The sequence below is a fragment of the Periplaneta americana genome, chromosome 9 (genome assembly GCF_040183065.1).
Source record: "Periplaneta americana isolate PAMFEO1 chromosome 9, P.americana_PAMFEO1_priV1, whole genome shotgun sequence".
Lineage (NCBI taxonomy): Eukaryota > Metazoa > Arthropoda > Insecta > Blattodea > Blattidae > Periplaneta > Periplaneta americana.
The window spans coordinates 44054960-44067335 of record NC_091125.1 but is presented as its reverse complement, the minus strand read 5'-3'; the positions used below and the strand labels follow the sequence as shown (position 1 = coordinate 44067335).

The 12376-nt window shown below is 35.9% G+C and overlaps 1 protein-coding gene across 4 annotated transcripts in view; it reads right to left on the bottom strand.

Annotated features, from left to right (window-relative positions):
• Nucleotides 1-1558: 1558 nt before the first annotated feature.
• The window catches only part of LOC138705876 (organic cation transporter protein), a 155062-nt gene continuing 144244 nt past the window's right edge, over nt 1559-12376 (bottom strand). For all 4 annotated transcript variants that reach the window (XR_011333844.1, XM_069834585.1, XM_069834586.1 and 1 more), the window contains one exon: nt 1559-9881. Coding sequence is in view for 3 of the 4 variants with exons in the window: in XM_069834585.1 (XP_069690686.1) it covers nt 9747-9881 (135 nt within the window). In the remaining variant the exon portion in view is untranslated. The remainder of the gene's footprint in view (nt 9882-12376) is intronic.

Sequence of the window (12376 nt, the reverse complement as noted above, 5' to 3'; positions counted from 1 at the left end):
TATATCGGAAAACGGAGGGAAACTAGGGCGGAAAATAAAAGGAAACTGGATCGGAAATTAGAGCGAAATTTGACCAGAAAATAGAGCGAAATTAGACGGAACATTGAAGAAAATTAGGCTAAAAATGGGGGGGGGGAATTAGAGTGGAAAGTGGAGGGAAACTAAAACGGAAAATAGAGCAAAATTACAACAGATATTAGAGCGAAAGGCAGAAGAAAATTGGAGCGGAAAATAGAGCGAAATAGAAAGGGAAACGAAAGCGGAAATTACAAGGAAATCAGAGCGGAATGTATAGGGAAGTTACAGCGGAATATAAAGTAAAAATAGTGCAGAAATTAGAGCGGAATTTGAGCAGAGGATAAACGAAAATTACTTTAAAAAAAAACAGAGGAAAATTGTGCGAAAATGAATAGAAATTAATGCGCAAAATAAAGTAACAGTAGAGTGGAAAATAGGGTGCATTAATGTGGAAAATAGAGCGAAAAATAGAAGCAAATTAGTGCGACAAAATTGAGGGGAAAAAAGATGATAATAAAGAGAAATTTGAACAGAAAATATGGGGAAATTATAGCGGAAAATAGTGGGAAATATGATAGGCAAATAGATGGAAATTAGAGCTTAAAATAGAGGATACATTAGCGGGAAATACATCCAAATTAGAGTGAAAAATAAATCGACATTACAGCAAAAGATAGAGGGAAACTAGAGCGGAAATGGGTAGTAATTAAATAACTAACTAAAATAATTTAAATAAAGAAACGATATCCACAGTTAGATTTTTAGGTGAAATGAAGTACTTACTAGTGAGTAAGTGAGTGAGTGAGTGAGTGAGTAAGTGATCTAACCAGGCTGATTGACTGGTTCAATGAAGAAACTACTTGATTCCTGAAATAAAACTAGAACAACTAAACAAAATTATCTCCATGATGGTTGCATACTACTAGTATGATGATTGCAATTCACGCTGTTCGAATTATGTGAAATTGCTTGTCGTTTCTTTGGATTTAGTGTAGACTACAAATAAATGTCATTTTACAGAGAACAATAATTTATTACATAAAGAAACATACAGATTAAATCTTAACAATATGTTTATTGCAATTTCTGTCAGTAAACATTATTTACATAGATACGTTAACAACTATTAACAATGCCGATCATAAAAAAAAAATATTTTTTTTTTGTATCCGGCTCAAGCTTCAAGTACTGTACCTTCAAATTCTTATTCTCTAACAAACAGAATATGAGTGTCATATTATTAATAAGATATAAGAATTTATTTGAGCGTTCTTTTCGTATTCGTAATCTCATTTCAAAAAAAAAAGTCTAGGCCTATTTTCAACGACGGAATTGTGTATTTAAATAATTTCACAATGTCGCATGTAATAAATAGGCCTATATTGTGACTTAGTTCTGTGTAAATTTCTTTTTATCAATATTCTCACTTTCAATACGAAATTAGATTATGAATCCACTGCTCAGAAGTTCAGTACTTACTAGCAGTGCTTTTTTTTTTCGGAACGCGTCGGAGCGCCGTTCCCCCACCTTTTTATTATAGTTTTCATCACGGAATCGAGAAATGTTCGAATTTCGCTCACCTCAATATATTGTGAGGCGTCTCCAAATTCAATTCATTCTCTCCACTGATATCACCCCTGTTAGTTAGCACCATGAGGAATCAGCTCCTTAGAATTGTTAGGCCACATTTGATCAACTTAAGTCCTGAAATCGTGGTTGCTGAAACAGACCTCACAGGAAGAGTGCAACAGGAAAGAAGATAAATACTGAAGAAATGGCTAAAAATCTTCTAATACTTTGAGTACTGGTATGTAGTTTAGTAAATGCATTTCATTCTGAAAGGTAGATTAAGATGTAAAAATAAATAAGGGTTAATAAGATTTTATTTTCTTAACAATATGTAGGTCTTAATTCCCAGTGCTCTGAGCAGTAATCATCTCCCCGTGCACTCCAATAAATTTTACAAGAGTTCCACCACCTTTTTCTATTACTTTCCACAGGCTTAAGTGCTTTTACAGTTCAATGTGACGTATTTAAGGGGAGAGTAATAATATTTTCTAAATGGACCCATTCGTCATTCATACGAACAATTAAATAGTCAAGAAATTATTTTTCTTGGTTTTACCATTAAAATAGAAACATGCTATTTTAAAATGAAACATGTAAAGAAAAGATTCAGCCGGTGTATAGAACTGGTGTCCACCTAACAACGTGATGTAATTGGGGAGCAACAGTGAGTAGCGAAATCCAGTTTCGTAAGTCAGCTATGAAGGTAGGCGGGGAGGGGAAATCATCTTCCTAATCACGTCTCTCCATGCTGGTTGGACGAGAGCTTAATATGGAGTGGGGGCAAAGGAACTTTCTCTTTAGTGATAAGTGGCTCGTACAACACCTTTGCCCCCCACGGTACAAGAGCTGATCTTGGAATCTTGGATGTGATGTGACATTGTAGGAAACAAAACGTCTGTTCGCGAAGACTAATTTTACCTTTGTATCCAAAGAAGTTTAAACAATGACTGAAAAAATGGCAAAATAAATTACTCATAAGTAGTGACACAACAGGAAGACATTACAGTAAATGCATTATGCAGATTACTAACAGACCTCTGCGCGTGATCTCCGGATTTATTACATGTGTTTGGAATTCTGTTCTTTGGCGGTACACTTCAACACGAAGTAACTTTATTGCATATCTTAAGGAACTCTCATTTCACAAAATAAACACAAATTTAAGAGGTTTATAAGCCTACCTATTAGCTCCAAAGAAAAGCCATACAAATAAATGTAGAAATTAAGTATATCTCATGTCTACTAGCAATATTAGGCCTATGTATGAAAAATAGCTTCGCCTCGTTTCACAAATTTCACATTCGTGCCAAAAATAGAACCTTTACGAATGAGTATCATACAATGTTTTTTTTTTACTATAGCACAAATTTACATTAAATATTTTTTTTCAAGTTGGAGAGCTTATAAAATCACGATTTCATGGCTGTCTGAATTTAGAACCGTTAAGAATTAAGTTTCCATGGAATTACAGCTTGCTGGCCGTTCACAATGTAAAGTACCTAAATGCAAACGCGAGTAGAACGCCAAAGCTTACGGTCATGTTATTTAATGTAACCATTCACACTGATTTTCGTAAACGTTAACATTACAAGAGGAGAAGAAAACGTGAACGAAGAAGTTTGTAAACTCAAAGCTTTTTATGCAAATCTAGTCTTCCAGGTGAAGCTCCCTGTAAAGCAGATTTGAATAATTTCAAGGGAAAAATTGTTCCGGGGCCGGGTATCGATCCCGGGACCTCTGGTTGAACGTACCAGCGCTCTCCCAACTGAGCTACCCGGGAACTCCACCCGACACCGTCTCAACTCTTCCCTTTATATCCACACAAATTATTCAAAGCTTTTTGTTTGCGGTAACGTCAGCAACTATATTGAAACAAAAACACTCACTGAAGGAGTATAAAAAAGAGCGCTTTCCGAGAACGTTGGAAGAAATAAATAAAATAAAATGAAAGATTAATCCTCTTTCAGTCACATCGCTGTCTGACAAAACACATCATTCATATAAAGATAGCCTAATACGCTGAAAGAAAATGGTTATATGGAAGACAAGTGCCATTAACATGAAGTGCAAGGGTATGCATTTTGTTCACTTATTTTATCAGTCACAACATTATAGATTACCTATAAATATTAACCACATCTAGGCTAAATATTAATTTGTAGTGGTCAGCCATTTGTCCTACTTTGTGCAAGAAACACTGTAGGTACATATACCACATTTGCAATTCTTTTACAAGAACAAAATATTCGACAGCACTTTCATGTGATTCTTCTCTGTGATTGCAGTCATCTGTTTACGGATATATTTCATGGTTTTATGGCAACGTCAAATTTCCACTGTGAATGATGACTCCAATGCTTACCGTTACTGTAACGTTTACGTTCTCGCATTAATGTTTATGTTTTCATTGTGAATGGGCCTAGTTCTTTTCATAAATTTTTATTAGTAAGTAATTGATTTTAACACAGCGTTCTGGACACGTTTCTGAATTGCATTTCTGAAGTCAGAACAATAAAGAAATAAGTAACCATGGAACCATAGTCTATTAGACGTGAAATTACTTCCACCGCCTGCTCGAACGCATCCGATGGCTGCTTATACTGCGGCCTCTTTCGATGTTTTTTTTTTTATTCTTATAATATTAGACATAGTATCGGAGTTTTTAAAAATCCCTGACTGTGCATTTGTTCTTTCATATAAATCAATACATTGTACGCCTAACAAATTAGCAGAACAAACCTCAGACATTAAGAATACGATACATTGAGGACAGGATACGAGGAAAGATACGTAGATATACAATACATAAATTAATACATAAAACATTTGCACAAACAGAATATAAAAATAAAATACAGACATATTCGTACAATAACTAAAACAAATACATTCACACGCGTGAGCGCGCGCTCATACACACACGCGCTCAAAACAATGGACAACTTCAGGGATTTAGAGCCATTTTTGGAGTTTTGTATTTTACAAATTGATTTAGATTGTATTGTCCAATTTGCCGCACTGTGGGATTGGGACTCTTTCCAAAGCGTGAGTAGAATTTCCGTGTAAGATTTTCAAGATCACAGACAAATATTCAACTTCTAGGTCTTTGTGAATCTGTATAGTTTTGGTGTACCAATCTGAGCCATGAACAATCCTTAAAGCCTTATTTTGGGCAATTTGTAAAGGCTTCATCTTATTCTCTAAGACATATGCCCAAATATGTAACATGAATAGGAAAAAAAATTCCACTAGATGGCAGATCCTAATGGCCTTTGAAGTTGCTTGTGGATATAGCCCTATGCTTTATCTTTACATTATGAGATTAAAATATTACTTTGTTCGCGACTCTAATAGCTTGGTTAACCCGATATTATTTGCTCTTGAAACAAGAGGAAATAAAACAAGAAATGCATAATTTAAAATATAAAAGCCAATGAGTTGCTCAGTTACAAAAGCTGCTATAAGACAGAATTGAAAATAGTTTTCAAATTAAAATTGTAAACTAACTATTATTAGGGCGTTTTATGGAACTTTTAAGGTTAATTAATTCTTTTAGTTCTTGAAAAACTGCAGGGGACCAAGATCTGCTCATACGCTATCAGTTTTTTTGTGACTTAAAATGTATGAACTTTACAGATAGGGACTTTTGCAACTAGGCAATTCAATAAAAAAAAAGTCAACTAGTGCCCCGGAAACTTACAGCGTTAGTACTTTCCGAGAAAGGGATTTCTCCAAACAAGAAAACCAGAAAGCTCTTTCTGTGTAAACTTCCCTACATTATAAAGTACTGTAGAGGTTTCACAAATTTATCCATAAGAATTTCTGACACAAGTTTCTGATGATTATTATTCATAACACACTTCAATATTCCACACCACAAAGTAGGTAGAACAATATTTTTTTATAGTTTGAAGCAGGCAAACAGATGAGCTGGTTGGTGCTGCATCGTTGGAATTTGGAAATACGTCATTTCAGTGAAAGCATTGTTAGAATGGTCTTATGAACCGATAGTTAGGCATGCGTGGATGCATTCGAGCAGGCGGTAGTTAATACCTTACTATAATAATACCGGACAACTGTATTAGTTAGCAGCATTGACGTTAGTGCGAAATTTCGCGGCCCTGACATCTAGCGGAGCGGCGTGGAATTACGTCCACAAATACAAATATTAACATAGCGGGAATCGGACTATTGTTTAAAACGTGAGGCACTAATGTAGAATAATATATTGTGAGACACTTAAGAAATGTTATAGTATTTAATGTAACATTATTTTATATCAAAACTGCATTTATGAGAAATGTTGCTTTATATACGCATTGCTAACAAGTGCAAAAATAAAATTGGTAGTAATTCGTAAAGGCATGTGGACAACAATAAAACTTATTTTGATAAAACTTTAAAATTTCCAATACATTTTAACTTCTATTCATTTATTAGGCCTAAATAAAAAGCTAATTTTTATTGTTCTATCAACACAGAGGTCCCGCGCCGTGGTGTCGCGGTCTAAGGCATCCTGCCTAGGACTCGCGTTACGGAATGCGCGCTGGTTCGAGTCCTCATGGGGGAAGAAATTTTCTCATGAAATTTCGGCCAGTGTATGGGACCGGTGCCCACCCAGCATCGTGATGCATTTGGGGAGCTACGATAGGTAGCGAAATCCGGTTGCGAATGTCAGCTATAACGGCTGGGGGGATCATCGTGCTAACCACACGATACCTCCATTCTGGTTGGATGATCGTCCACCTCTGCTTCGACATGTGGGCGTGAGGCCACCAGCCGGCTGGTCGGTCTAGGCCCTTCACGGGCTGTAGCGCCACGGATTATTATTATTATTATCAACACAGAGACAAAGGCAAAACATTAGGCCTAATGAAGAATTTTGTTGACTCACGTTTTATGATCCCTCGAAAATCGAAAGTACGATTTGGAGCAGTTTGTAATGCTGTAATTGTAGCAATTATAAACAGCACATATACAACCTGACATTTTAAACAGCACTAATTAATAAAGCTATTAACTAGCCCAGCAACAATATACATTGCAATTGATTACAGCTTGTTTCGCGAGTGTCGCCACACCGGCAGCCTAAGTAGCAGCACCAGCGTTGTTCGCGCGCAGAACTGGTAGCTGTCCGGTATTATTATAGTAAGATATTTGGTGGTTACTTCAGATCCTAGAAATAATGCAAGCAATGAGTAGCCTACTAAATAATATGTAACTTTAGAATAATAGGGCTAAAATGTAAACATGAATGTTAAATTTGTTACTTATTTGTGTTACGTGTAATATTTACGTAATGAAAGATCAAGGTAATGCATTCACTTCTTACTAAATGAAATTTGTAGCCTACATTGAATATTGAATTTTCTTTGGCAGTGCGTAAAATGAATAGCAGTGCCTAAAGTGATCACTTACTTTTTTTTACGCACTTGTGTTTTAAAGGCTGGTAAACAATGACAACAGTAGATAGATAAAATGTAAATTTAAGCACTATCGTAGAAAAAAGAAATTGAAAAATACTTTGTTTATAATTGTTAAATGTATATTGTTCTATAACATTTTTATGATTCAATTATGTATAAATTAACAGCTTCAACATAATTTAATTGTGTAATGATACATACCGTAGTAAATGGTTTCAATAAATAGACATTTTCAGGAATTTCGAAAACCTTTTATTTCTCATAAACTGGACATTTTGAAACGAAACTAAACAGAGGTTTTGTGACTATCCATAGTGGGAAACTGAAAAATATAAACAGTTTTTCTGGCGCAAAATGATTGCATACCAATGTTATTTTTAATTTGGACGATTCTTATTGATAATTTTGAAATGGTGATGGTCACTTGTTCTGTTAACGTAAAAGAACCATTTTTTCTCTCCTTTTTTTAATCCAATAACCATAGAGAGTGGACCCAAAGGTAACCGGAACCGAACTGTTGCGCGCGCATGCTTTGTAGTTACGAGTTGTGCTGTTAGGTGGTGTTAGTTTGGGGTCTCCCACGACCGTTAGTGAGCTGGCGTCAGTCTGAGTTAAGTGGTTTGTTTGTGGTGCTGTGTTGTTTGCGGTCCTGTTTCAACCGTTTGGCGATTAGTGAGATGGCCGACCACAAGGAACAAAGATTCGGCAAGCCTTTAATGATGATGCTTTGAGGAAATCACAAGTCTACGAGTGGTTTTCCCGTTTCAAATCTGGCAACATGTCAACTGAAGACATGCCACGCCCCGGGCGTCCTTCGACAGGAAGAAATGACGAAAACATTGCCAAAATCAAACGTGCAATTGACGAAGATCGTCGAAAGACCACAGATGACCAAAGAGAAAACCGCGTGAGAGTTTGTCGCGACTTGAAGAGTGAAGTGCAAAACGATCCAAATTTTCTTAAAAGAATTATGACTGGGGATGAGTCTTGGTGCTATGGGTACGATCCAGAATCAAAGCAAGCATCTAGCCAGAGGAAAACTCCAAATTCACCACGACCCAAGAAAGCACGTCAAGTGCGATCCAATGTGAAAACAATGTTGATTTGTTTTTTTGATGTGAATGGCATTATCCACAAAGAGATTGTTCTGCCAGGACAAACAGTGAACCAACAATTCTATTTGGATGTGTTACGGAGATTACGAGAGAGAGTGCAACGAAAACGGCCCGAAATGTGGAGAAATGGGAACTGGTTGCTTCACCACGACAATGCTCCAGCCCACACAGTTCTGACGGTCCGACAGTTTTTGACAAACAACAACATGGTGCTTGTGTCTTATCCACCCTACTCACCCGATCTGGCTCCGTCGGACTTTTTTTGTTTCTATGGATAAAGAAATCTCTGAAAGGAAAGCGATTCAGTGATGTGGATGACGTCAAAGAATACACGCTAACGGTTTTGAACAGTATCCTGCCTCAAGAGTTCCAGCACTGTTTTCAGCAGTGGCAAAAGCGTTGAGACAAGTGCATTAATGCACATGGACAATAATTTGAAGGGGACTAAAGTACTGTGAATGTAGTGTTCAATAAAAGTACAAAAAAAAACATTCCGGTTATTTTTGGGTCCCCCATCGTATATCGGGCACTGTTCATTCTTCTTAACTCTTAACTTGGCAAAGCTTCATTTTTCATAATAGTTTATTAAACCTTGTCGGACAGCAAAGAAAACAACAATCGCAATGTCCATATTTTATATGGTGTACAATATTATAGTATTGTGAAATTTTAATTTTCCCACCAATTATTCTTCTATTGTTCTATTCAAATTATAGCATATAGCCTAAAAACCTGTTGTATCTTATAGGATACTTTGTCAATTTAAGTGTTAAGTCTTCATTTCTTATTTTACGATTTGGAAAGATAATAGTCATTCATTCATTCAAGATATAAACACTCTTATTTCCTCAATTTCATCCATTCAAGCATAATATATTCCTTCACTTTCTCCTCATTTTCGACCACTCAACTATATACTAGACACCACTTATTCTTCTTAGATTCACGTTTCTAAGGGTTTTTGTAATTTTGGGAAGATAGTCGTCTCTCATTCTCTCAACGTGAAAGAACCAATTTTTCTTCTTGCATATTTCACTCAATCACATCTTGGAAATCACTTATTCCTTTCATATCTTCATTAATTGGCTTTTAAATAGAATTTGTATAATTCTGGATCTCACTGATGTTTTAACTTCAATTATCCTAGAAAGTTTTAAGTCACATTTATTTCTTTTGTAACCACGAATGAAAATAGGTCTTACACTAGGTTGGCGCATGTCCAGACGTATTTTTTACGCCAGATCATTGGTAAAAGTATAAAAGTAAAATATAAAATCTTTAACAAACCGTTAAGTGTTGGAATAAAATTGTTTAAGTCTCCATATTTGTAGATCTACATTTCCTTTACTTTCAGAAGTGCAGGCCTATTTAGTTTTTATTATTGTAAATTATTTGTTAACTCACCCCATTCCTAGAAAACCCTTCTTAAAATTTTCTTCTTTTAGTTTCCATGGTAATATTTAACAACGTATAAAATATCGATAAGTACAGTGATTTCTGGTGACATAACATTGACAGCAGCACATCACATAAATAACTACGATTCTGAAGTCTGAATTTGAACAGGCAGAAGATATGGTGCAAGTACTATCTTTTACGGAGTAGGTTTATGAGATTCTCACAGGTTTTCCAGTTCCTCTACTGTGTCAGGGAGTCTCGTTCCTAGCGTCTCCGGGAAAAAAAGTGCCAGTACTCCCGCGATGAAAGAGACGATCCCGAAGAGCAGAAGCGGCAACGCTTGCATGTAAATTCCCTGTGGACATGGAAGCAAAATTGTTTTGTTGTCATTTTGGTATTGTTTTTACTCCCCCTAAGTATAGTCCGGGTCAGCTTACTTAATACCCTAAGAAATCTAACCATTCCCCCCCCCCCCCACCATTACTACATAAGCTACACTAGACGGCAGTTCGGAAGGCGGTCGGCTCCTACATGCGCCGTAGCATTTCTGATATGTGACGTCACAAGCTTGTACAGTAGAACCAATTAGAATCAGTCTATAACAAGTACTTCCCGAGTTCGTTTGTTCACGCGTGAGTGTTTCAATGCATTGAATAAGTAAAACTACCATTTACTGTGTGTGAGTAAGATAAATAAATGGAAGAAGAGACTGTGAAAAGACAAGTATTGTACAAGTAGGCGCGGAAAATAGTGTTTAAGGTGTATAATTATTTTAAAATCGTTGACGAACAGAACGCTGCCGGCCATCTTGATGCTGGCTGCAACGTTACCAATGCGCAAGAAATGACTGCAGAAGCATGTGGTGTGGGATTGAGAATCGTGCAAAGAATATTATTAGTGAAGGAAAGAGTTTATGTTTGATGTCATGCTTACATTAATCAACGGCTAAGGTCATTATTGTCTTTTGGTAATTTAAATTATCTACTGCGCTATTTGTATTACACGTGCGCGTGAACTACGATGTGGCAATGTTGTACGCTGCCTTGCTCTCTCTATTTGTCTCTCTCGACGCAAACGCTAGCAGACAACCGCCTTCCCAATTGCCGTCGACTCTAGTGCTAGTGGATTATGGTGATTTTCTAGTTTGTAGGTTGAATTTTCTTTTGCCAACTTCGTTTCGAATTTCAGTACTGAGAAATATTACAACTGGTAGTGATTTTATAACTGTTATGTTGGCAGCAGTGACACAAGTTGTCGGTAGTTTAAATTCTGAAAATTCAAATTGTTCTAGATTTCTGAGCCCATTACTGGAAGCTAGTGAAATTTGAACATACTAATAATTAATTAATATCAGTATTAATATTAATACATAGTAGTTATTGTATGTGTTGCTTTGTGTTGTGGTTACAATTTCAAGATTAGTGTCAGGTAGGCTAAGTGTAAATAAATATAACATATTTCGTGTGATACATGCTCTTTATTTCGTGTTTAGGCCTTTATTACAATAATGGAGCAAATATTCTGAAGCATACATTTCAAACTGGCATTCGTTTTCGGAATTCATACTAATCATTTCACGTGTTCAAACAAAATATATTTTTAGGTTAGATCTCGTAAATCGTAAACTATATAATCAAAGTAATGAATTTCATGTTGTCAGACAAAATATATTTTAATGTTAGATCATACACTAATCTACTAACTACTAACATAATATGCGAGAGATCCAGAAGAAACATATATTCTCTTTCACAAATTATTGAACCTTTTATAAAACACCTTCCCAACATAAAGATGAGATGTGTAAATAAGCAAGACATCGTTATTGTTAATACTATACTATTATTATTATTATTATTATTATTATTATTATTATTATTATTATTATTATAGTACATGGTATTTGTGATTTTATCATCTTTTGGTGATATCTAGTATTAGTTGGCAACACTGAAGAGATGGCCTTTTAGGAACAATTCTTACATGATCCTCAGTATAGGCCTACAATCATCAGAGTACCAATCATGAACGGTTCATTACTGCTCCTGTCATACATTATCAGATGCGTGAGCAATTCACAATTTTGGTTCGACTATGCCAGTGATGTCAACGGCAGCGCAAGCGTGCCTCACCGCCCGTATGCGCTGTTCAGAGCACGTACGGCACGCAGGTACAAGTCACTGATGAACATAAGAGTTGTACATTACACATTGAGGAAGAAGTCGTTCAGTAAGTTTTAGGTTGACTGGACTCTTGACTTCTTATGTAGTGAAAGAGGAGATAATGTTCTTTGTCTGATATATTGAAAGCATTTACTTAAAAAGAGAAGCAGTGTGAAACGCCTGAAATTATTAGTCGATCTACATAATGATATATTCAAATTTTGTTGCTTTATTGACATTAAATAGTAATAGAGTAAATATATGTGTAGATGTAGTGCGGGGTTCCCCCTCACTGCATTGCATTTACGTTTACAGAATAAAGTACAAAAAGAGTATGTAGCTAATAGCGTAGACTCGTTACGAGTTGTCTAAAAAATTGTCCAAACATGTCGTCCATCAGTTTTACAATGTTCCTACCATTGTAATGTCCTTTGGTTAAGTCGATGAAGAGTTCTGTCCAGGTTCTTTGAATTGCGTGAACAGGACCAAATTGGAAGTTCGCTTTGCCGGCTAATATATCCAAAGGTACGAATATTTGCGGCGCAAATTATTTCTATACCTATTTGGCAGTACATACGTATGTGAGTAATTTTCCTCACTTATTAACCTCATAAAACCAAGACTAAGATCAAGATTATCAGATGATATTAAGCGTGCTATGCTATGTCATGCTGCAGAAAATAACATT